Source organism: Saccoglossus kowalevskii, chromosome 4 (assembly GCF_978046115.1).
Source record: "Saccoglossus kowalevskii chromosome 4, keSacKowa6.1, whole genome shotgun sequence".
In the NCBI taxonomy this organism is placed as follows: Eukaryota; Metazoa; Hemichordata; class Enteropneusta; family Harrimaniidae; genus Saccoglossus; species Saccoglossus kowalevskii.
In genome coordinates, this window is record NC_140644.1 from 1,487,369 (window position 1) to 1,515,289 (window position 27,921).

Below are 27,921 nucleotides of genomic sequence, written 5' to 3' on the forward strand. Positions count from 1 at the left end.
TACAAGATGGCGGTGTGGCACATGTGCTTTTGGTGCCTGTGAAAATATGTTGTTTTATTGTACATATGAAGGTTGTGATGCCTTCTTTAACAAGACATGGCGTCTCGAAGAGCACATGTGCAAACACACTGGCCAGGTAAGTTTGGAAATATCTATTGTAATGATGTGTTTCGGCACAATCACTGGTAATTTATGCAATATGAATATCACTATGTCGGTATGGATCTACGATCCACGATCTTATTTCTCATTGCGTCTGCGAAATGTCGTTTGTATTCACTTTCATTCGTGTTTTGTTCCGACTCTATTGTATTATGAAGTAATTGAATTGTTTATTTTTATTAATCTTCCAGTCCCCCTTTTATTTTTCCTCTTCTCTCTCAGATACAAGTATGTCACCCCCCCCCCCCCCCCAATATCACGGGGACATCCCAGTTGTCCGAAGGTTCACGAGACCGAAGGTTCACGAGACCGAAGGTTCACAAGTCCGAAGGTTCACGAGACCGAAAATAGATAATGCGATTATTTAAGGGGTCTACCATTAGAAATTCTGTGGGAGTAGCTGTGGAATCATAGCCCTATGTTGCCGACCGCATTATTTACGTGACTGACTCTGGCCGGCCCATAGGGCTATGGGGCCTTGTGCGACTGAATACCGGTTAAAATCCACATGCCAAATTTGGTCGTCGCGAAAATCACATTTTAAGACCTTCGAAAGTACTCACTATGTTTATTTACTTCCAAACAATGACCAGAATCTATTTGCGCTGTGAAATGATGACGGTGGTCATAAAAAATGACTTTATTTACCGTACACCGAGTCGCAGAAAAATAACAAGACGAAGGACGCCATTTTGTATTCCAGAGTTTATAGCAAATTACGCGAGACCTATAATTTTGTACCACGTGACCGAAATCAGTAGATAAATTGCGTTTATGCAACTAGTTTCTATTATTAAACAAAAATCATACAATTATAAATACTGTATGTGATTGCTTTCTTGGAACAATTAGAATAACGGGAAGAGTGAGTTTTATTCTTCCACCACTGTATCACATGACCGCCAAACGAGATTACATTTATTCTGTGCTAGGGAGTGTGGGATGTCAATGGCTGCCGTTTTCTCGTAATTTGCTTGGTTTCCGCGGTAATTGTAAAATATCACAAATTATTGCTTATTTCTAAACACAAATTGCAAACAAAAGTTTGTATGTTATTCATCCAGCAATCAATTCACAATAAAGGTACGTCACACCATAGTAATCGAAAGCAAAAGCGATTTAATTTACGTATGCCAGATTTCTGTTTTTAAACTGTGATAGATCCCGTAGCTCTATGTTCGACGTACAACTACAAAATTAAAAAAAAAACGTCCAAATGAAATTGTTAGGGCGAAATTCGATTCTAGGTCGCACCAAAGAGCTACGGAACCGCAGCTACTGTGGGAGATGATGGCAGAGAATCTGCGCAAAAAATGTTTTCGATTTGCGCAGCGCTGAGCCCCAAATTTTCTTCTGCGCGGATTTATGTAATTCTTTCTGTGTGTTTTTTTCAGTCTGGATTTTCTGCAGAATTGTTTTCTGTGCAGGATTTGTTTTCCATTTTTGCCATGATGTGAGGTTGTTATAAAGGTATCTTGGAACCATCGTATATATTTGTATGAGTTAACATAACTATATATACAATAAATATAACAAACTTTTATTTGTTTATTACGAGTTTTCACAAGCAAATTATTTGGAAATAATGGTACAATTATCGTGGAACTTATATACATTTATATATAATAAATACACGTATATTACATTGATTCTAAATAATTAGAATTTATACCGCTCCTCGGTAAATTTAAAGGGAAATTGGGATTTTACACACACAAATGTCTCAATATATATTACAAACTAATTCATGTGTGTAAAATCGAGATTTCCGTTTAGGTCTTCGTTTTACAGATTGGGTGGGGTAATCTTTAGAACGAAGACCCTGTGATAACTCGCTAATATGAACCATTTTTCGTAGAGTTTATTTTAATTAGTGCGTAGTTGGTAGATACGGACATAACAGTACTAATATATTCATATTGGCGGCATTCATGGTGTAAAATCGAGATTTCTTTTTAGGTCTTTGTGTTGATAGATACGTAGATAGCAATACTAAAACATGTTTCTTTGGAGACTTTTGTGTGCGTAAAATTCCAATTTCCCTTTGAACCTCGACTTCAGTTGTGTATAAAGTCGCGATTTAGGGGGGGTCTTCGATCTTTGTTTTAAAGACACCCTCTTTAAAGTATTTCAAACAAAAAATAAACGTAACAAAATAGATGGAATGTTCTAGACGATATTTATCCATCGAAAAAAAAAATTATAGGCAGTTACGTTGCAGTTGGGGTGGTGAGCTGCCACATGCATCGTTCTAAATATATAGGAGTTTATATTCTAGACGATTTTTAATCGCTCGAAAAGAGTTTAAACTGCATGTGTTGTGTTTATCCATGAATGTGAATAACGTCCCTGGTTTATCTTTATTAGCTTATATAGTTTAGACGTCAAAGGTAATGTATGTAGTGAGGCTACACAGTCGATACGAAGACACATTTTCGCACCTGACTCCAATGTCTATGATTTTTTTTTTCGAATGTTCGGTCTCGTGGACCTTCGGTCTCGTGAACCTTCGGTCTCGTGAACCTTCGGCCTCGTGGACCTTCGGACTACTGGGCTGTAGCCCAATATCACGACGGACTCCCAGCCACAAACCAATTTTCTCCTTCGTAAGAATAGAGTTGGCTATTCGCATTCCTCCAAAGACAAGCGATTTCTAGAATACCAACGTTGTGCTTAAATTAAGATTCCAGTAAATAGAACCACAGTGTTGTTCCATTTGTTTCACCATTGTGTTAATATGTATTCATTTTTAATGAACACCTATTCTCCAAGTCAAGCCTATGTCACAAACTGGTCAAAATCTCCCAAACATTGCCAGCAACCAATCACACACTAGTTTAAACAATAGCTTGGCCTTTCCTTGACGAAAATACTTAGCAACGTTATTTCCCCCACGCTTACTTGAAAAATCTTTTGTTTTTGTCTCGTTTCCATTTCCGTTCCATCTTAGAGAATGCAATTCTAAAATTTATTCATAGTGCAGAAAAATAACATCAAAAAATTAAATAATACAGTTTTGTGTTGGCACAATTAAAAAAGGCATTCCATTCCTTTACGTACCACTATTATATACCAAAATTATGTGGCATAATGAATTCATTATTAATGATACATTATTTATATTTAATTACATTTTTTTTTACAGAAAACATTTATTTGTTCAGAAGACGGATGTAACAAAAGTTTTGCACGTTGTTCACATCTGAAGCGTCACATGAGAGTACATACTGGAGAGACCCCTTACAGGTAATGGGCAAGTTATACAAACACTAACATTTTGCTGAAATCCAGATAATTGGAGACATTAAGTTGGTAACAATGTGCAGCTTGTACCAGACTCGTACTGAAAAAAATTTGGGAATAATAACACGGTATTCCCAGGGAAAACATCATGCTAAATGTGTCTAGAATGCAATACTTATTGGATAAATGCAGATTCACATTGAAAAAATTGCATTCATGCACAAGAAATTCTGGTAATGCAATGCGAAAGTGAGTTATTAGTGTTGACTTGTTAAAATTGATATCAGCATGATTATTTAAGAAACTTGTAATTAGCAATTTTTGAAAGGTAAAATGAATATGGAATAAAGTATTTACTGCTTTTCATGGTTGTTAACATGTCTATGTTTAAGTGTAGTTTACACAAAGTTATCGGCTTTTCGATGTGAGCTACGGAATAAAGAAATTCAAGTTCAAAGTCAAATAGTTTGTTTTTTGCGGCAGGCTTTCTTTCACACAAGATCTCGCAGTTGAACGGAAAATCACCTATTGCGTATATGTATTATTTTTGCTGACTGACAACTTGGTATTTTTTATATTTCTCAATAATGCCTTCGAAATAACAAAGAAATATTAATATGTTTGTGTTACAAATGAACTATGATGTGTACAATATAGAATTTCATATGATAGGTTTGTATGTTTGTGTTACAAATGAACTATGGTGTGTACAATGTAGAATTTCATATGATAGGTTTGTATGTTTGTGTTACAAATGAACTATGATGTGTACAATGTAGAATTTCATATGATAGGTTTGTATGTTTGTGTTACAAATGAACTATGATGTGTACAATGTAGAATTTCATATGATAGGTTTGTATGTTTGTGTTACAAATGAACTATGATGTGTACAATATAGAATTTCATATGATAGGTTTGTATGTTTGTGTTACAAATGAACTATGATGTGTACAATGTAGAATTTCATATGATAGGTTTGTATGTTTGTGTTACAAATGAACTATGATGTGTACAATGTAGAATTTCATATGATAGGTTTGTATGTTTGTGTTACAAATGAACTATGATGTGTACAATATAGAATTTCATATGATAGGTTTGTATGTTTGTGTTACAAATGAACTATGATGTGTACAATGTAGAATTTCATATGATAGGTTTGTATGTTTGTGTTACAAATGAACTATGATGTGTACAATATAGAATTTCATATGATAGGTTTGTATGTTTGTGTTACAAATGAACTATGATGTGTACAATGTAGAATTTCATATGATAGGTTTGTATGTTTGTGTTACAAATGAACTATGATGTGTACAATGTAGAATTTCATATGATAGGTTTGTATGTTTGTGTTACAAATGAACTATGATGTGTACAATATAGAATTTCATATGATAGGTTTGTATGTTTGTGTTACAAATGAACTATGATGTGTACAATGTAGAATTTCATATGATAGGTTTGTATGTTTGTGTTACAAATGAACTATGATGTGTACAATGTAGAATTTCATATGATAGGTTTGTATGTTTGTGTTACAAATGAACTATGATGTGTACAATGTAGAATTTCATATGATAGGTTTGTTTGTGTTACAAATGAACTATGATGTGTACAATGTAGAATTTCATATGATAGGTTTGTATGTTTGTGTTACAAATGAACTATGATGTGTACAATGTAGAATTTCATATGATAGGTTTGTATGTTTGTGTTACAAATGAACTTTGATGTGTACAATGTAGAATTTCATATGATAGGTTTGTATGTTTGTGTTACAAATGAACTATGATGTGTACAATGTAGAATTTCATATGATAGGTTTGTATGTTTGTGTTACAAATGAACTATGATGTGTACAATGTAGAATTTCATATGATAGGTTTGTATGTTTGTGTTACAAATGAACTATGATGTGTACAATGTAGAATTTCATATGATAGGTTTGTATGTTTGTGTTACAAATGAACTATGATGTGTACAATATAGAATTTCATATGATAGGTTTGTATGTTTGTGTTACAAATGAACTATGATGTGTACAATGTAGAATTTCATATGATAGGTTTGTATGTTTGTGTTACAAATGAACTATGATGTGTACAATGTAGAATTTCATATGATAGGTTTGTATGTTTGTGTTACAAATGAACTATGATGTGTACAATGTAGAATTTCATATGATAGGTTTGTATGTTTGTGTTACAAATGAACTATGATGTGTACAATGTAGAATTTCATATGATAGGTTTGTATGTTTGTGTTACAACTGAACTATGATGTGTACAATATAGAATTTCATATGATAGGTTTGTATGTTTGTGTTACAACTGAACTATGATGTGTACAATGTAGAATTTCATACGATAGGTTTGTATGTTTGTGTTACAAATGAACTATGATGTGTACAATGTAGAATTTCATATGATAGGTTTGTATGTTTGTGTTACAAATGAACTATGATGTGTACAATGTAGAATTTCATATGATAGGTTTGTATGTTTGTGTTACAAATGAACTATGATGTGTACAATGTAGAATTTCATATGATAGGTTTGTATGTTTGTGTTACAAATGAACTATGATGTGTACAATGTAGAATTTCATATGATAGGTTTGTATGTTTGTGTTACAACTGAACTATGATGTGTACAATATAGAATTTCATATGATAGGTTTGTATGTTTGTGTTACAAATGAACTATGTGTACAATGTAGAATTTCATATGATAGGTTTGTATGTTTGTGTTACAAATGAACTATGATGTGTACAATGTAGAATTTCATATGATAGGTTTGTATGTTTGTGTTACAACTGAACTATGATGTGTACAATATAGAATTTCATATGATAGGTTTGTATGTTTGTGTTACAACTGAACTATGATGTGTACAATGTAGAATTTCATACGATAGGTTTGTATGTTTGTGTTACAAATGAACTATGATGTGTACAATGTAGAATTTCATATGATAGGTTTGTATGTTTGTGTTACAAATGAACTATGATGTGTACAATATAGAATTTCATATGATAGGTTTGTATGTTTGTGTTACAAATGAACTATGATGTGTACAATGTAGAATTTCATATGATAGGTTTGTATGTTTGTGTTACAAATGAACTATGATGTGTACAATGTAGAATTTCATATGATAGGTTTGTATGTTTGTGTTACAAATGAACTATGATGTGTACAATATAGAATTTCATATGATAGGTTTGTATGTTTGTGTTACAAATGAACTATGTGTACAATATAAAATTTCATATGATAGGTTTGTATGTTTGTGTTACAAATGAACTATGATGTGTACAATATAGAATTTCATATGATAGGTTTGTATGTTTGTGTTACAAATGAACTATGATGTGTACAATATAGAATTTCATATGATAGGTTTGTATGTTTGTGTTACAAATGAACTATGATGTGTACAATGTAGAATTTCATATGATAGGTTTGTATGTTTGTGTTACAAATGAACTATGATGTGTACAATATAGAATTTCATATGATAGGTTTGTATGTTTGTGTTACAAATGAACTATGTGTACAATATAAAATTTCATATTATAGGTTTGTATGTTTGTGTTACAAATGAACTATGATGTGTACAATGTAGAATTTCATATGATAGGTTTGTATGTTTGTGTTACAAATGAACTATGATGTGTACAATATAGAATTTCATATGATAGGTTTGTATGTTTGTGTTACAAATGAACTATGATGTGTACAATATAGAATTTCATATGATAGGTTTGTATGTTTGTGTTACAAATGAACTATGATGTGTACAATATAGAATTTCATATGATAGATTTGTATGTTTGTGTTACAAATGAACTATGATGTGTACAATGTAGAATTTCATATGATAGGTTTGTATGTTTGTGTTACAAATGAACTATGATGTGTACAATATAGAATTTCATATGATAGGTTTGTATGTTTGTGTTACAAATGAACTATGATGTGTACAATGTAGAATTTCATATGATAGGTTTGTATGTTTGTGTTACAAATGAACTATGATGTGTACAATGTAGAATTTCATATGATAGGTTTGTATGTTTGTGTTACAAATGAACTTTGATGTGTACAATGTAGAATTTCATATGATAGGTTTGTATGTTTGTGTTACAAATGAACTATGATGTGTACAATGTAGAATTTCATATGATAGGTTTGTATGTTTGTGTTACAAATGAACTATGATGTGTACAATGTAGAATTTCATATGATAGGTTTGTATGTTTGTGTTACAAATGAACTATGATGTGTACAATATAGAATTTCATATGATAGGTTTGTATGTTTGTGTTACAAATGAACTATGATGTGTACAATGTAGAATTTCATATGATAGGTTTGTATGTTTGTGTTACAAATGAACTATGATGTGTACAATATAGAATTTCATATGATAGGTTTGTATGTTTGTGTTACAAATGAACTATGATGTGTACAATATAGAATTTCATATGATAGGTTTGTATGTTTGTGTTACAAATGAACTATGATGTGTACAATGTCGAATTTCATATGATAGGTTTGTATGTTTGTGTTACAAATGAACTATGATGTGTACAATGTAGAATTTCATATGATAGGTTTGTATGTTTGTGTTACAAATGAACTATGATGTGTACAATATAGAATTTCATATGATAGGTTTGTATGTTTGTGTTACAAATGAACTATGATGTGTACAATATAGAATTTCATACGATAGGTTTGTATGTTTGTGTTACAAATGAACTATGATGTGTACAATGTAGAATTTCATATGATAGGTTTGTATGTTTGTGTTACAAATGAACTATGATGTGTACAATGTAGAATTTCATATGATAGGTTTGTATGTTTGTGTTACAAATGAACTATGATGTGTACAATATAGAATTTCATATGATAGGTTTGTATGTTTGTGTTACAAATGAACTATGATGTGTACAATATAGAATTTCATATGATAGGTTTGTATGTTTGTGTTACAAATGAACTATGATGTGTACAATGTAGAACTCTCTCTTCCTGACATTATACCATGATGTCATACATGTACCTACATACTGAGTTCAGTAACACTACATATTTATTTTTATAGACTGTGTAGTTATGACAACAAATAGTGACTCTTCATTTTGTCCACACTGTATCAGCGCTGCATTATCTCACTACTTTGTTCATGATTGTGTATTTGTCTTTACTTACCATGACTTCACTGTCACTATTTGTTTTGGACTATGATTCTATCTGTATCATTAGAAGTGTTTTATTGACTCCCATGTGCAAAGCATAAAATGCGTGTCTTTGTGGTTAGTGTGTCTGGTTAGTGTCCGCCTGTTCCACTGATATCTCAAGAACCATACATCAGTTTTTGATGAAACTTGGTGCATAGATGCTCTGGGCTAATGCGCAGATTTGATCAGGTTTTGGTAACATTTCATGCATATTAATTACCTAATTTGCATGATAATAAGCTAATTTTTAGCTGTTCCATGACTGTTCCATTGATATTTAAGAAACCACTTATTGGATTTTGCTGAAACTTGGTACATGGATGCTTTGAACTAATGCTTGGTTTTGATTAGTTTTTGGTTAAAATTACCTAATTTGCATAATGATTAGTCAATTTTCGGTTTTTCCATTGATATCTCATGTACTAATCATCACATTTCAATGAAACTTGGTACATAGATGTCATAGGACACTGCACAGACCTGATGGTTTTTAGGGTAATGTCAGTGCATATTAATAACCTAATTTGCATAATTAATTTTCAGCTTTTGATATTTCAAGTAGTAAGCATTACATTTCAATGAAACTTGGTACATAGATACTCAACGACTGCAGAGATTGATTGTTTTGGGATAGATATTTGTGCATATTAATTACCTAATTTGCATAATTAATTAATTTTCAGCTTTCACACTGATTTCTCAAGTACTAATCATCACATTTCAATGAAACTTTGTACATGGATGCAGTAGGACAATAGACAGACCTGGATAGTTGTGGGTTAAAATCTGTACATATTAATTACTAATTTACATAATTAACCACTTTTAAGCTATCACACTGATATCTAAAGTAGTAATTATTCGATTTCAATGAAACTTAGTGCAAAGATGCTCTAGGACAATGTACAAACCTGATTAGTTTGGGGTTAAAATCTGTTTATATTATATCCCTAATTAGCATAATAATTTATAATTTTTAGCTCCGCTGTCGACTTTGTCGAGCGGAGCTTATAATATGAGTGATTGTCCGTCGTCCGTGTCAATGTTTTACTTTTTCGACTTCTTCTTGAAAACTACAAGCCTGAATGCTTTGATACTTGGTGTATATGTACCTTAGGTAGACCTCTCTCAGATTTGTTCAATTCATGAACATATTTTCAATTCTCTAATTTTGGTGAATATTTTTTTTGTCATTTTTGGTAAAAAGTTATATATTCACTACGTTCAATTACCCACCATAGACTCCGGTCAGTCAAAATGACTATTTTGAACTGTAGGCATTAATCAGCGATTCTGCCGGTGACGGAGAAATAGAATCCAGGTCAGGGGAAGCCCCATGACCTCTAGATTCTTTTACCCCTTACGTCACGAACCCACGTGACCGAGGCCACCTGGCAGCGCCACAGGTAGCCGTCCTTCACTCTTTAATTTCTCTTCGCCTCGAGTGGAGATGAAATCTAGCGAGCTCTGCCGGATCGCCTGCTTTTTTTTTCTTGTCCGGATTTATAGCTTGGGTTGTTGCCGCTGCTCGGCATCCGACATGGTAGCTGGTAGGATAAGTTTTCCTTGTCTTTTTTTACCCTCGTGTCGTTTTCCCCTTTGTGTGTAGTATTTTTCACAGCAAAGAAATCAAAATCCGGCGCCACTACGTAGTCACATGTTGATTTCATGGCGGCACCTTTTATAACTGTAATTCGTTTCCCTCATGCATGTATTTAGCAATATATCGATGTAATGACAGCTCCAAGGCTCACTGCCTTTTTCTTCCGGTCTCCTCGTCTTTCGAGCCGACCGTGCAGTGGTTATATTCAGAATTTACCAGCATAGAACCCGCATCCGAGATACTTGGTCGTGGCTATGTGTGGGTTTTGGGTTTTTTTGAGTGAAAGCGTGTTTTTTTCACTGGAGTTCTGAGGCCTGAGATTTTCTTTCAGAGCCATCAAAATCGCTGACACTGACCACGTCACAGCAAGGTCGCGCGTCCAGTAAACAAATCGGTTAAAGTGAGTTGCGTGTTTTGCATGAGTGGAAAGTCCTCACGCTCGGCTACCGGTACTTCATGTACCGGGATGTCGAGTAAGAGACCCGACGGCGGAGGTACCGATATTTTCTCGGTCTCCCCCGCTGATCGGAGGGCATCCTCACAGTCTGTTTTTTCAGGTGGTGTTTTTACCCGATTTTACCGGCTGCAGCGAGGCTGTACTCCTGGAGGCTTTCCTCCTATGGGGCCCGTTGCGGGTCTCTTCGTGGACCCTTCCTCGCACGGCGCCGAGTTTGCCTCCGAGTTGAGGGCTTTGGTCGAAGGACTGTCGGGGCAATTGCGTCCCTGGCAGGCCGGGTAGATCAGCCTCAGTCGGAGCGAGCTGTCTCCACTGTGTCCCCTCGGTGGGCAAGCAGGAAGAGACACGAAAGCATGTTTGCATTCAAACACGTCTCTTCCGGGGAACCCCCGTTCCCAGGCACGGCTCTCCCACTACTTTGGGGGGTTGGCCGAGGCCCAAGCTAATTGCCCCGGTCCTTCTCTGGATCCTCGGGCACTGAATGCCAATGGGGTACTGGCAGCCAAGTCTCCGATCTCGGGGCAGGGCTTTCAGGGCAGGGCACACGTTGACCCCCCCTACTTTCTGCCAGCTAGGGTTCGTCTCGCGATAACGGTACAACGGTAACGAGTTTTTCCTTGTGTCCGGTCCCCGCTGTGGGTTTTGACTCCTTTCTTACCGACCCACGGGCGTCCCCAGAGGGAACTGACCCTGTCATGAGACGCACAGTCGAACACGCTCCCTCTCACATATTTAAAGTGAAAGGAGATGCAGTTCGCTCGCGTCGGATACAGCTGGTACTCCGGGCGTTCCCTCAGAGTCATCCATCTGTATGACTCGGTGAGCCACGCTTTTGGGGCGAGGCGGAGTATCATCGATCCCAGTGATACGATGTACATACCCCCACCCTTGATCCTAAAGCAACCACCTAAGGTTGCTTCAACGCTTATGGGATCACGAGCGTCGGGATCCATAGTAACCCCGTTGGCAAGTCTCTCCCTGTCCGCCTGAGTGCGGAGTGGGGCGCAGAGCATGCAAACGGTGTTGATGGGCGGCGTTGGTCAGCCGTGGAGGATGTAATGCTTAAGGCCCCCGAGTGGGGATAACATTAGGCAACACTTCCCACTGGACCAAACGCTACCCAGTCGGTGTGGTTTCGGGATCAGACCCCATAGCGTGGGATGAGACCAAAACGCCCCCAACCGGATTCCAAGGCTCCTTCCCCAGACCCCGGTACCACGAATTTGGCAAACCGGGCAAAGGGGGATAGCCGCGTTCCATGGGTGTCCTTTCCAATTGAAGACGACCCATCTAGCTCTGAGGGCAGAGTCGCTTGAGCACATTACCGTAAAAACCCTCAAATAAGAGCCACTTTGTAACACTTTCATTTCTGGGTGGTGCTTATTTGAGGTAACATTTTGACAACTTTGTAGCCAGTGGCTCTTAAACCAGGGTGATCAAACTTTTTCATTGTGAAATGGGGAAGGGATAGGCAAACACACACACAACCAAAATAATTATTAATGATGTATCATTGCAATTAATTTATTCTGTAAAAATACTGTTATGGGAATAACAAATGTCAAATAAATAAGAACGGCTGCTCGCTGACCATGCTGCTTAGCGTACACGACGATTCGACGTTTCACCGACAATGTGTAGCGATGCCTGAAGTCGGATTTGGTAGCACTCTCAGGGTCTGACCCATACTTGTACTTCCGTTGTACAATTGTTTACCAAGTCTGGTACGGCAAACTCCAATTTTTTTCTTGAAAACTGGGAATAACTTGCGTGGCTGTGGCTGGCGTGGTGGTTGATTTGGTGACGATGTAAAATAGTTTCGATAGAATTTATCTGACCAGCAGCGACAGGAGCATGGAACGAATGAAAAAAATGATGCCCAATCATTTGTATTTATGGCAAAAACAATAAATAAAAACACGTTTTTCTATAGACTTTTACAGCTTGGGTACTTGGGCATTGTTTTAATTGCACTAGACGTCTGAAAGTACAGCTTTGGTTTATATATTTCCTGTTTCATAATCAAGCCAGCTTATAATGATATGTTAATGATATTCACGTACTTCACTGTCCAGGCAAACGGGGTCAAACTATAGCCCCACCCCTATATAACCAAATACGAAACGATACCGAGAAAGTAACAATTACATGTATTAAAAATAATTTCCTGTGACCAATCGGAGAGACTAAATCATTTACGAAAGCCCAGGCCTGTTACAAGGCATTTTCTAATTGGTACAAGTCCAGATTATTTTCAATTCTCACAAATAGCTAATTTAAATATTTGGGTCAGGAGGGTCACGTCGACTTCGCTTTGCTGTAAGACAAGTTGATCGCGCAAGTTTGTGGAACTAATCCATTCGACTTCAATTTTGATTATTTTCGGCAAGAGAGTCCTCTCCAAACTAATGCCAGTTATTTTGTCACTTCCCTGAACATTTTGTCTCGAATCACCCCAAAACGAACGTCTCAAATGAAATGCCAAAAATAACCCAAAACCACGATCAGCGAGAGTGGGCTGCGTAATCAATACATTCTCACAGTCGGAGCTAAGTCACGATCCCTCAAACGTTGCCAGGACCGGATTAACACCTCTGTTTCCCCCCCACGCTAACCAAATTTCCCCCACGCTAAGGAAAAAATCTTTTGTTTTCTATTGACTTCCTGTTCCGGTCCGTCTGTGAGAAAGTATTTTCGATAGCTCCGATTTTCCGATAAAGGCGTTCTAAAATCGTGACGTTTTTTACTTGGTTATAAAGACAACACTGGCAATGAATATCTCAACGTGTCCTTCGGTGTTTCGGCAAAAAACATAGTTACTACTAAATAGTTTGTGAATTGGTCGATTGTGTGTCAGAAATTTAAAATAGACAAGTTGGCAGTCACATTCACGCTCTCAGTGTATTTCTTTCGTCTGTCATTCTTCCGTTTTCAATTATACTGGACATCAGGCAAGCTATGGGGATAATCTTTATTTGTCTCACACCTTCTGTGGGGCAATAAACAATGCAGGGTGGAAGTGAGGCACGACAAGCTTGTGTCTGCCTGATTGTAAACAACCGGGCGGCTGGCGCTTATTTCTGGTTTCTTATTGACAAAACCACTCAACTCTTGGTGGCTCTTAATGGAGGGTCAAATGTAACAAATTTTCACTGAGTGGCTCTTAATTGAGGGTGGCGCTTATTTGCGGATTTTTACGGTATGCATGACCAGCACTCTGGAGACCTTGGAGGCAGAACGCACCAGCCTCCTAGACCAGGCGACATTTTTACTGGTGGGCAACCGCACATCTACATGCGACACCCCCTAGTGTCGCCTGGCTTTCTTGGCCAGGGCCACTACCGTGCTACGGGACGCGGACTTAGACGCACGTGTTTTCGCCGACAAGCTGAGCCGGGGTACGTCCCCGCCTCAGTGACGCAGACTGGACTTCCTCCACCCTCTTTGTTCAGGGAATAGTGGGTACAGTCTCGGAGCTTCGGAGTGCAATGAACCGGAGGGTTCAGTTTGAATCCGCTAGCCAGTTGGTCCTGCCATGGGCAATCGGAGGGCACCCCAAGCACAGAAAACACAACGCCCTAGGGCGTTGTCCGCTAGCTGGAGTCAGCCAGGAGGCAAGCGCTTATACCCTTCCATGGGAGGGGAGGGTAGTGGCGCGCCCCCAGGGAGGTAAGAGCCAGGTGGTGGCTCCTCGCCCTCCCTGGGCGGACGTCTACCCGGCAGCAGGGGAGGCATGTTTGACGCTCACCTCTGCAAGCGGGGGGGACAGGCACGTGTTCGGTGAATGGCCAGGTCACAACTTAGTGACTACTTCAGGCCTTGGGGAACTCACCTCATGGGGGAAGGAAGCACACACCCCCCTCACAACTGCCGAACACATGGCCACATATCCCTGTCAACACAGATTGCGCCGGTGTAGTCCGGTTTGGAGATAACGGGTGACCAATCCCTGGACCTTTCCAGGTGGTGACATCAGTTTACGGAATACCGCTGAAATCTCCTTTTCCCCCCGTCAGTGTCTTCCCTGTTGGGCACTGCCAGGGGACTCCCGCAAGGCGGAAGCAATCAGACAGGAAGTAGCAGTTTGCTGGGGAAAGACGCCATACACAGGGTACATCAGCCGAAGCTAAGGCCAGGCTTCTACCCAAATGGGTTCGTAGTACCAAATCTACAAATGGCAGGCGTCCAGTTTTGGACCTAGGCAGACTGAATCAGTACATGCTCCTCGATCGGTTCCACATGGAGACACCATTCAGGGTTCTTCTCTCCATGTACCGTTTTGACTGGCTAGCCCCGCTAGACTTAAGCACAGCGCCCTACGTGTTCACCAGAGTGATGAAACAGGTATTGCTGCTGCTTCACCAGATGTCGGTACACCTCAATCCGTACCCAGACTTCCTGTTACCAACAACCCGGGCAAGGGGTAATAGCCAAACGCGTCAGGCTAACACGGGATTTACTTCACCAGTTGGGCTCATTGGTAAATCGACAAGTCCCACCTCGACTCAACATGCAGTTGGTGTCCCTGGGCATGGAGTTTTGACACAGAAGTATGCTTGGCTTAGCTATTTCAAGCGTATTGCTTAGCGCTAGGCAGCCTAGCCGAATGCCTAGTCAGCGTTCCCTCTGTGTCCCTCCGCGAACTAACACGGATCATTGAAATGATGACCTCGGTTCGAAGGGTCGTTCCCCAGGCCGCACTACGCAGCCGCCCGGTATAACGCTTGTTATAGTGCCGAGCTCTCCTATGGGAACTAGATAGGCGGGTTTCGATCTCGAACCAAGTGAAGGAAGCTCTGCCCTGGTTATCGCCACTGGCCAACCTCGGACAGGGGAGCCCCTTGGGCCCGCTCGCCGCAGGTATGACTCTGGTAACAGATACCTCCCCCTAGGGTTAGGGAGCACATCTATTGGGCCAATAAGCCCAAGGATATGGCCCCCGCATTAGTTTTGGGACTACCATATCAACCGGCTCGAACTGAGAGCAGTGTACTTAGTACTACCACGCTTTCTACCCGGAGTTCGAGACCACAGAGTCCTGCTCCACACAGGCAACGCAGCGGTGGTCTCCTTCAAGAAGGAGGGGGGACGCATTCCCCATCGTTGTCAGTCCTAGCGGAGCAAAATCCTCCTTTGGTGCCTGGAATACAATGTGGAGCTAACCGCACACCACCTTCCAGGGGTGAGGAACAGTCTGGCGACGCCCTTTCAGAGCGGCTCCGTCTCCAGAACACGGAGTAGCTGATAGTCCAGTGGGTAGCCTCTAGGCTATTTCAGCCGTGGGACAGTCAAAGGTTGGACCGTTTTGCCGCACCCCGGAACGCCAAGCTCCCGACGTACGTAACACTCCTGCTGACTCCAGGAGCCTGGGCCAGGGTCACTTTGCTAGCCCCGTGGACCCACTTAGTTGTGTATGCCTTTCCTCCCTTCCCGCTAGTTCACCAGGCACCGGAGAAAAGCTTCGACAGGTGCACACCCACATATTATCATGGGTTGCACCCAATTGGCCAAGCAAGGCCTAGTTTCCACTTCTGTTGGGAAGGCTAGTCGAAGCGCCAGCAGTGCTTCCGGACTTACCGGACCTGCCGTCCCAACCAGACGGCGCACTACCAACGAGCCCAGCAGGTATCACTTACATGCATAGAGGGTCTCAGTAGACCCGCACATATGAAAGCCTTATCTGAGCGGGCTGCCAACATCCTGGCCAGGTCGAACAGGGATTCCACCTACGCGGCCTACATTTCTAGGCTGCAAGCATACACTGATTGGTGTAGCGGAAGGGAGATTGATCCATACCATCCCTCTATTGGCTAGGTAGCAGGCTCCTTCGTCCACGAAGTGGGTTTGTTCTACGCAGCGAGCGTTGGCTACAGGTCGGTCTTGTCCCCCACCACTCAGAACGTACGGGAACAAGACTAGCCGATTGTCCTATTTTTAGGAGACTATTTACTGCTTTCCAGATGCAAAGACCCCATACAAGGGAGCCGCCCAACTGGGACTCGTCGGCTGTGTTGTCTGCTCTAAGCAGACTGCCTTTTGAGCCTCTCCTATCAGCACCACTCAAATTTTTGATGTGGAAAATAGTCTTCCTACTGGCCCTCGCCTCAGGTAGGCGCCGGCCAAAGCTAGGTGCGCACTATCCTTTGCGGACGGTTGTGCCGCTTTTATGGACGATCAAGTTGTACTAAGACACAAATCGGGTTCTCGCTAAGAACCAAATCCCAGGACACGATCCTCAACCGATCGTCATCCCCCGGCTGGCAAATATTGTCAGTCCGGAGGATCAGGAGGAATTGCTTCTCTGCCCGGTCCAAGCGCTGGGTTGCTACGAGAACCGTACCAGGTTTTCTAGACGGGGAACCAAACACATGGTTTTGTGTTACGGCCCTGGCAAGCGAGATAAGCCGGTTTCCCCGACTTCCATTCCCAGGTGGATTACTGCGACTGTACTGGAGGTCTATAATACACTATCCTCCTCAACACAGACCTTGCAGAGACACCAAGTACAAGATTATGAGGTCCGTGCGATTGCTAACTCACTAGCGCTAGCATCAGGTGCCCCCTCAAACACTTTCTGAGGGCAGGCTTCTGGAGAACGCAGAACGTCTTCATCAACTACTACGTAGGAGACACCCAATCTATTGAGCAGGGTCTCTTCAGGTTAGGCCCCGTCGTAGCGGGTCAGGCCTTGTTTGCTGACCCAGCCCGAACGACTGCAGGGGCCTCTGCGCATAGGCGATAAGTCAGTCTCTGCATTTTTGTGGGCAGATTGTCTGTTCCACTAGCACTTCCTGGAAGCTCCCAGGTTTCGCTTCTGTCGACCTACGCCCTCATGCAAACTGTTTCGGTCCTACTTCAAGCTTATCACCCCCGAGTTCGGCTTGGGTCTAGCTTTCTCGGGCACACCGAACCCTGTCACCACAGCAGCATTGGCTTCTTGCTTCTGGGACAGCACAGGCAAGGTAAGACACCCCCTTCTTGGGTCTTAACTTAGATTTTTGGGTTTGTTTTCATCCCGGACTGGGGGAAAGTCTTTCATCATTCTCCTTTTTTTTTTCTGTTTGCTCGGAAAAACTCGCCACCTATCGGTGTCTGACTCTGCCTACAGTTCAAAATAGTCATTTTGACTGACCGGAGTCTATGGTGGGTAATTGAACGTAGTAAATTTAGGCGAGGGTTCTCCGAACCCGCCTATTCACATAGTTCATACCCACCATAGACTCTGGGTCCCCCCCAACCTCCCCACTCTTTCCGTCGCGTTGGTTTAAGTCCTCGAGGCGAAGAGAAAGGAACCAGAGTGAAGGACGGCTACCTGTGGCGCTGCCAGGTGGCCTCGGTCACGTGGGTTCGTGACGTAAGGGGTAAAAGAATCTAGAGGTCATGGGGCTTCCCCTGACCTGGATTCTATCTCTCCGTCACCGGCAGAATCGCTGATTAATGCCTACAGTTCAAAATAGTCATTTTGACTGACCGGAGTCTATGGTGGGTATGAACTATGTGAATAGGCGGGTTCGGAGAACCCTCGCCTAATTTCGACTTCTTGTTAAAAAATGCAAGTCCAATTGCTTTGATATTACATATATAGTTACTACATGTGGACCTCTCTCAGATTTGTTCATTATTTAATGATATCTTCAATTCTCTAATTTTGGGGAATATTTTTTTGTCATTTTTGGTAAAAAGTGATATTTTCAACTTCTTGTTAAAAACTGCAAGTCCAATTGCTTTGATATTACATATATAGTTACTACATGTGGATCTCTCACAGATTTGTTCATTTTGTAATGATATCTTTAGTTCTCTAATTTTGGTGAATATTTTTGTCATTTTTGGTAAAAAGTGATATTTTCGACTTCTTGTTAAAAACCGCATTCATTTATGGTGAAAAATGATATTTTTTGAATTCTTGTTGAAAACAGCAAGTCCCATTGCATTGATACTATGCATATTGTTCATTTTCTAATGATATCTTCTGTTCTTTAATTGAAATGTGCAGTGCTAACAGCGGAGCTATCTTAGCCGAGAGGCTGCTTGTTTTTGGTTCCAATCACATTTCAATAAAACTTGGTACATAGATGGTCTGTTACATTGCGCAGACCTCATTAGTTTTCCATTAAAATCTGATTTGCATTATTAGTTTTCGGCTTTTCCATCACTATCACTATCTCTGACAAGTAATTTTGAATTATATTTAATGTGTCTCGAATACTCTCAGCACATAGGAGTTCTTTCTAAGCTTTCTTTGATTTTTATGTTACATGTGATTATTGCTTTGGACAGACAGCAAATTCTTTCATGTTTTATTTACAATTTATTGTATGCTATTTTTCCATCATAGTTGTCCAGAGGAAGGATGTGGGAAGACGTTTGCTTGGAGGGAGAATATTAAAACTCATCTCAAACGTAGTCATAAAGTAGAGAATTATAAGGTAATTGTAAAACAATAAGCAATCTTTTTTACACTATGAAAAGTATCAAAATATCATTCATCTTGGAAGAATGTTATAAAGTAAATGAGTTTGAATGAACATTTGCCTTGTTTTATTTTCTCTGACTTCTTTCAAACCTAAAAGGCAGGGACTATGTCATCTTTGTGTCGTCATAGTATGATTTCAAACCTCAAAGGCAGGGACTATGTCATCTTTGTGTCATCATAGTATGATTTCTAACATTGAAGGCAGGGACTTCATCTTTGTGTCATCATAGTATGATTTCTAACATTGAAGGCAGGGACTATGTCATCTTTGTGTCATCATAGTATGATTTGAAAATTCAAATGTGCTATATTAGTGTACTATCATGACTTAATGTTTACATTGCAGTGCGAGTATGAAGGGTGTGGGAAGTTATTCAAGAAGCGTCAACACTTGAAAACTCACCAGTATGAACACACAGATGTTAAGCCATACAAGTAAGTATTGTATGTAAAGAATTCACGGATACAAATATCTCAGATTGCATTGGTTTATATATATTGCCCATAGAATAACATCGTCCGATTAGAATGTTTTGCTGAAGCCGACTTTTCATGGCCGTCCATACAAACCTGTGAGTGATCGTGGTTAGGTAAAGTTGCATTTGATCTCAGTTATTTGATTTGCCACACCAAAGAGCTGGATCGTATGATAGGTTTGTATGTTTAGGTTACAAATGAACTATGATGTGTACAATGTAGAATTTCATATGATAGGTTTGTTTGTGTTACAAATGAACTATGATGTGTACAATGTAGAATTTCATATGATAGGTTTGTATGTTTGTGTTACAAATGAACTATGATGTGTACAATGTAGAATTTCATATGATAGGTTTGTATGTTTGTGTTACAAATGAACTATGATGTGTACAATGTAGAATTTCATACGATAGGTTTGTATGTTTGTGTTACAAATGAACTATGATGTGTACAATGTAGAACTCTCTCTTCCTGACATTATACCATGATGTCATACCTACATACTGAGTTCAGTAACATTCAATATTGTATCTCAATTAATCTTGTTATACATGTTACAAACATCGTGTATTCATTGTTGTTATAGGTGTGAATACCCAGGATGCAATGCAAGATTTATATTTCCATCTGTACTAAAACGGCATTGTAAAATTCATGACGGTAATGTATGAATTTGTGAACTTTATCAGTTGCACAGTCAAACCTTTGTATAGTGACCACTTCTATATAAAAACCACCTGCCTATAGTGACCACTTCTATATAAAAACCACCTGCCTATAGTGACCACTTCTATATAAAAACCACCTGCCTATAGTGACCACTTCTATATAAAAACCACCTGCCTATAGTGACCACTTCTATATAAAAACCACCTGCCTATAGTGACCACTTCTATATAAAAACCACCTGCCTATAGTGACCACTTCTATATAAAAACCACCTGCCTATAGTGACCACTTCTATATAAAAACCACCTGCCTATAGTGACCACTTTTAGGCAGTCCCAAGGCATAACTCATGGACAACCTGTATATAAAAACCACCTGCCTATAGTGACCACTTTTAGGCAGTCCCAAGGCGTGACATGATCAAGCTTAGCTTATTAGATTTTGCTCAACTCGATGAATGTGTTACCGTTGCAACAGTATTATCCCGATTATTTTCTGCACAAAACTATTATGTCAAAGGTATTAGTTTGCAATCCATAAAAAAATGATCCATCCTGCATATAAAGACTATTTTAATGAAGTCCCTTGGCTGGTCACCATACACAGGTATCATCTTATTTTAATGAAGTCCCTTGGCTGGTCACCATACACAGGTATCATATGTTAATGAAGTCCCTTGGCTGGTCACCATACACAGGTATCATCTTATTTTGAGATGGTACTTCCAGATTTATTTGTGTTTTGTCTTTTATCCCACATATTTGATGATATGAATGTGTGAATTGTAGAAAATATTTTACAATTCACCAGGATTGACCCGAGTTCCACATTAGTGCAGTTTTTCTAAGCAAGGGTGAATCCCATTGAAATCCCAATCACACAACCAAAATTGTTAGTAAATGAAATTCACAGAATAAATTTAACGGGAAGCTGAATTGATTGTCAAAAATGCTAATAGGAGCTGATGACCACAGGTTGTCTAAAGACACATGTGCATTTCCTAGAGTAAACCATGAATCAAGATCTTGTCTGTTTCTAAATCAACACTGTCAACAAAACTGTGCATAGTGGATGGCCCACCCACATACTGATAGAGGGCGCTCTATCAAAATAACAAGGCTGAAACAATAAATTACAACATCTTTACAGTGACTAGAGTTTTTTTTTGTTACAAAGTATTATAGTGTGATGTTTTATACTGTGTGGTGTTTGTAATATAGCTATAGACCCTCTAACAAACAGAAGAACAGTAACAGAACATACCTCTTTGAGTCCCCGAAAAATACATGGGTTTCTGTGAATACTGGCCTTTGAGTTGGTGTTCAATCATAACAATTATTTTCTCTTTGTTTCCTTTTAGGTTATCCATGTACCAAAGAAGGTTGTATGCAAAAATTTGAAAAATGGTCGTTATTACGAAAACATGTGAGCCAACACGAAGAAGGTATATAGAGACTAAAGTCAAAACCTACAATTATTTGCTTTTAATAACATGTTCTTTGTAAAGTTTGTTACTCACTTCATTTTTCGGGGAGTAAACACCTTTCTCAAGCTGTTTATCTGTGAAATCCATAATCTCAATGAAGTCCTGAGACTTCTTCAATAAAGTAAAGCAATTGTAAATCATATGCATTTTTTTAAAATACATCTTTTATTTTCAATTTACTGTAAAACCATTTAATTTCACTATTTTGATGTATTGAGCTTTTTCACTGGCATTTAAGTTCACAAACTTGGCAGGGAAACTAATAGTTTTTATTAGTCCCGGTTTGAATAACACTCAGATGGCTGACTGTTGGCCATTTTGTTTTTTGAAAATGTGGTATCTTATGCATGCTTTGTCATTCTTGGACAGAATTTGTCAGTTTTCAAATTTGAGAAACCTGTCCATGATGATTAGTTTCATGTTTCTTATCTCAGTACATGAGCCTGGACAAATTAAATTCAGTTTGGATACATAAATAGCATATCCTGTTTAATTTCTGATCATGTATTACTATTTGAAAGAGTCATTTAATATATTTAATTTCTATTGATACTAACCCAGCCAATTATTCACTCTAAATTGTTAACTATGCTTTTGGTTCATACGTTATTTTTGGCATGAATAACATTTCCCCTAATTCCAACGGGGACTATGTCATTAACAATGACTTGTGTTTTAAATTTAGCGGATTATACTTATTGGTGAAAATAACAAAATTAAAAACGAGTGAGTAATTAATGCATTTACAGGTTACCAGTTTATGGTTTCAAATTTATGTTGTGTTATTACCAAAAAAATGTCTAGGGTATGTTTAGTTTTATTTGTTTTTTCAATCTTTTGCAGTCTTCAAGTGTGAAAAATGCGACAAGACTTTCACTAAAAAAGTTAAGGTAACTAAAAACTTGTTAAATATTGGAAGAACTGTGGCAGTCGCATCATGATTGCCTATATGGGTTCTACATATATGTGACGTACAGATCTTACTCATAATACATGGCAACTGTGCTGCATGGCAACTGTGCTGCATGGCAACTGTGCTGCATGGCAACTGTGCTGCATGGCAACTGTGCTGCATGGCAACTGTGCTGCATGGCAACTGTGTGCTGCATGGCAACTGTGTGCTGCATGGCAACTGTGTGCTGCATGGCAACTGTGTGCTGCATGGCAACTGTGCTGCATGGCAACTGTGCTGCATGGCAACTGTGCTGCATGGCAACTGTGTGCTGCATGGCAACTGTGTGCTGCATGGCAACTGTGTGCTGCATGGCAACTGTGTGCTGCATGGCAACTGTGTGCTGCATGGCAACTGTGTGCTGCATGGCAACTGTGTGCTGCATGGCAACTGTGTGCTGCATGGCAACTGTGTGCTGCATGGCAACTGTGTGCTGCATGGCAACTGTGTGCTGCATGGCAACTGTGTGCTGCATGGCAACTGTTCTGCATGGCAACTGTGCTACATGGCAACTGCGCTGCATGGCAACTGTGTTCTGCATGGCAACTGTGCTACATGGCAACTGCGCTGCATGGCAACTGTGCAGAGTTTTCTATTGTTGATATGGATACTAAATATTGCTTTGCCATTTATTCAGATCATAATTTTTGGTTGTACTAATTTCATGTAATCAAATTAGCAAAACCTTGTTAACGAGTGTATAATTAATGAATGAATGAAGTTTATTTCACTATAAAAAATGTATACAGATAATATACAAATGAATTATTCATGAATAGTTTAAATCCTATGTTATGTTCCACAATTCAGTTCAGCTTTATATCTTTGTATTCTGTTCTTCATATCTACTGCTGTCGCTATCAAATGTGACTTGGAGGAGACAACTTGTCATGTTTGAGATTGTTGATTTTTAAAGTGATGTACATTTCATTTTTGTTTCAAAACACATGAAATTGTCAGTATTATGTTTTTATATACTCAGTTACTTTTTGTTGTTCAGCTCCGTGATCATTCTAAAACTCATCTGACAGAAAGAGAAGTTCTCTGTTGTACGGAAGATGATTGCGATAAAACATTCCTCAAGGTTAGTGTCAAGGTTTTAAAAAAATTCTCAAAGAAAATTAATATAACCAGCAGTCCAGTTACTGGTAGTGGTGTTACACAGTAGAGGGTGCTCATTACCAAACCTAAACATGGGTTTTTCTAGAAGCAGCCTATCGGCTGAGATAGCTCCGCTGTTAGCAATGCACATTTCAATTAAAGAACTGAAGACATCATTAGAAACTGAACAATATGAATAGTATCAAAGCAATCGGACTTACAGTTTTTAACAAGAAGTCGAAAATATCACTTTTTACCAAAAATGACAATAATATTCACCAAAATAAATTAATTGGAGAATTGAAAATATCATCACAAAACCAACAAATCTGAGAGAGGTCCACATGTAGTACCTATATATGTAATATCAAAGCAATCGGACTTGCAGTTTTCAACAAGAAGTCGAAAATATCACTTTTTACCAAAAATGACAAAAATATTCACCAAAATTAGAGAACTGAAGATATCATCACAAAATGAACAAATCTGAGAAAGGTCCACATGTAGTATCTATATATGTAATATCAAAGCATTTGCACTTGCGGTTTTTAACAAGAAGTCGAAAATATCACTTTTTACCAAAAATGACAAAAATATTCACCAAAATTAGAGAATTGAAGATATCATCATGAAATGAACAAACCTAAGAGAGGTCTACCCAAGGTACATATACACCAAGTATCAAAGCATTCAGGCTTGTAGTTTTCAAGAAGAAGTCGAAAAAGTAAAACATTGACACGGACGACGACGGACAATCACTCATATGATAAGCTCCGCTCGACAAAGTCGGAGCTAAAAATGAACACAGGCGATCGACCTGGAAATGCCATATCATAATGTTTCTGTGCCATATGTATCTATCGCCATTGAACTATTTTTGGAGTAATTTTAGTGTATTTGGTGTCCAGACACATTGTCAGCTGGTGTTGCTGGCAAGTTTTCATGGAGAAAAATGTATTTCAGAAAGATTCCATGTACAGCATCATATATATATATATATATATATTTTATGACTTGAAAGTTCTGTTAGAGGTTGCCAGCCGAGGGTGCTGCGCCCATATTCCCCGGTTTAGAAAAAACCCTGCTAGGTGAAGTTGAATCAGATTTATTTATAAAGGTTGTATAATGCATGTGTATCATATGCTGACCTGTTTATGTTGAGTTTTTTTACTGGTTCAAAACTGGATCAAGAATAACAAAATTCACAGTGGTTAGTGTGTTGAGGCTGGTAGTGAGTTTATTCAGCAGTAGTCTGCCCTGCTATTCCAATACATATAGTATTCGGTAAAACTGGTTCACACTTGCAATTATAAGTAGCACCCAAAAAATGTGGAGACAAAGCATTGACTCAATTACTGTAAAATGTCACCTTGCACAAAAATTATTTATAGCAATACCAAATATAAAAAAAACTCCACCTGATGCAAAACAAAAATCTCTACTGTGAGGGCGCTGTTGCTTGAGTGCACTTACTTTGGATTGCCCTCATATTATTTGTGAAAGGATTTCTTAATGAATGAATTTGTTTTCTCTTGTAGTTGCAGAGTCTGCTTCTTCACATACGTAATTACCACGAAGGTCAAAGGCCATATGCCTGCAGTCACGAGGGTTGTACAAAGACATTCCAACATAAAATCTCAATGGTTAAGCATCAGATAGTCCATGATCCAACAAGACCGCCAAAAGAGGCAAGTGAATAAATTATGGAAAATATTAGCTTAGTTAAAAATTACAGTATTTATTTATTCGGTAATTTGATATGCATTTCACACTGACCATAGTGCTGATATTGGAAGGACAGTGGTCGTTGTGAAGTATACACTCAATTATATCCTGCACACCAACTTGTTTAATTATAGTTTTCCACATTTCATGCTGAAATTCAACTGTATCCTTTTTTGACTAAAAAACTGTATAAATATATATGATTCAGGATTTGCTAAAATGAACCTTGTAGTTTGTTATACATGTATATACAAATGCAAATATAAATTGATCTCGTTTGCATATCAATTGTAGACAATACTAATGTTATTCAACAGCAAATGACTGTACTATCTGTGTTAATATATGTCTAACTTAGAACAAAAAATGGATTTTATTCATTTGTAAAATGCTGTCGGAATGTGTTAAGGATGCGTTTGAATGTATTCCATATTTGGACGTGCATCACGTTTAGATTACATTCAAACGCTGTTTACATGTGACACAGAAACAATGTAGTGTGTGACATTGTATTAAAAAGTCAATCTTCGTAAATGAATATAATTTCTATGTCCATGAAACTGAAGTGATGGACTGTTGAACTATTGGAGATGTAACACTGCTAGCTGTTCATTTGTAAATTTTGATTTGTATATGTATTTGTATTGTGTTATTATCAGTTTGCTTGTATACAATGTCAAACTGTATTGTATTAATTTTTCATCTTTCCTCTGACACATGTTTATAAGTGTGGGGACAAAATGTATGCTATAAGAACTTATATATATTTATTATTTCAAATTTACAGAAACCAAAAAGAAAACCAAGAAAATCCAGAAAACTTTCATTAGCTGCCAAACTAAGTGGATACAGACCCACCGTTGTGAAAACATCTGTGTTTTCTGCCATTAATGGCAAAGAAAAAACTATTCCCAACATAGAGGGGGAATGTGTTCCAATGGAGGGGCTGGATTCTGGCATTCCTGGAGGTGTGAAAACTGAATGTGAAACTTGTGATGATATACATGTGCAGATCTCACAATCTAATGAATCTGGAAACAATCAAGTTAAAACTGATAATAATGACAATGCTTTGACTACATCGACACAGATGGTTCAGATTCAAAACTGTGTACTTGCAGAGGACAATCACAGAAGGATTTGAATATGTGTTCATTTAGTAACAGTTGAAAGCTGGAACAGGTCACAATTTATTTGTACTAAATAATAATATTCTGTTTTCAGTGTTCCTTGTACCATTTTCTGAAATCTGTAATCTTTCTTTAAGCTGCAGTAAATGTACAATCATTGTTACATTGACAAGAAATTTGGTCCATTTTAGTACGTTGCTTCGGTGTAACACCCCAACACATGGTCAGACCCATGTAAATATCCCATGCCATAGCCTACTTTGACTTATTGATATCAAGGAATGGCGTTCACATGCACCAGTGTTCTAATACATATCTCATGGCAGTGAATGTTTTCTTTTTACCGTTGTATTGGCAATGCTCTACCAACTGAATCTCAATATCATGGTTCAAACTCCAGCTTGACTAACTTTTCAGCATTTGAGGAAGAAATTCTACATGTGGATTACGTATTCATATGTATTAAAAGTGTAAGTTCCCATGCCCTATAGAGTGGTATAAGTTGTGTTGATGCTTTCGTCATGATTGAAGTACTTGTGCTTCTTTTCCATCAGTTTTGGATCTCTCTTTAAAAGTATTTTGTAAACGATTGTATTTTGTATGTATGAAGCAACCTGTTTTGTTGTAATTAACAAAACACTGTCCCCTGCATGCATTAAGTTGTCCATTGACTCTCAGGTTGACTAATTTATATTTATATAATAAATATGTTATATGAACCTTGTTTTTATGGGTGATACTTAGTTTGTCTGGTCCGTGTGCACTTTAAGATATGAAGACCAGGTCTTCATCTGTATGTACATGAATTCCTGAACTGGAGATTGAGTATTCTCTAGCTGATATTAAACTAAAATGTTCATAAATGCTTTCTGTCCACCAGATGTGAGACTAGAATACTTGTCATTGGATCAAGTTGACTCCTAACAGTTGGAAAAGAAGTGAATAAACCATGCTCAGAACGATAAATATGATGTATAGTAGAAAATATTTCTTAATTGTCTGTCGCATACGACTTATTTACCACTTCCGTGTCACTGAGAATGTTCTAGAACCGTACTGTGTCTGGGTGGAATATTCTAGATTTTTTTTAGAAACTGGTTGAATAGGTAATGGAACACTGTAGGAGGCAATAGGTAATGGAACATTCTAGAAATTTGTAGCAAGTTCCAGACTCGTTATG

General features: G+C 38.5%; 1 protein-coding gene across 1 annotated transcript; it reads left to right on the plus strand.

Moving 5' to 3' along the window:
- On the plus strand, positions 1 to 27,465 carry LOC102802283 (uncharacterized). The gene is made up of 10 exons (XM_085497626.1): positions 1 to 136; positions 3,308 to 3,408; positions 19,061 to 19,151; positions 19,545 to 19,633; positions 20,265 to 20,338; positions 21,708 to 21,791; positions 22,677 to 22,723; positions 23,786 to 23,869; positions 25,425 to 25,574; positions 26,399 to 27,465. Exons 1-10 carry the CDS (start codon positions 47 to 49, stop codon positions 26,753 to 26,755), a joined length of 1,167 nt encoding a protein of 388 aa, XP_085353752.1. The 5' UTR covers positions 1 to 46; the 3' UTR covers positions 26,756 to 27,465.
- Positions 27,466 to 27,921: the final 456 nt, after the last annotated feature.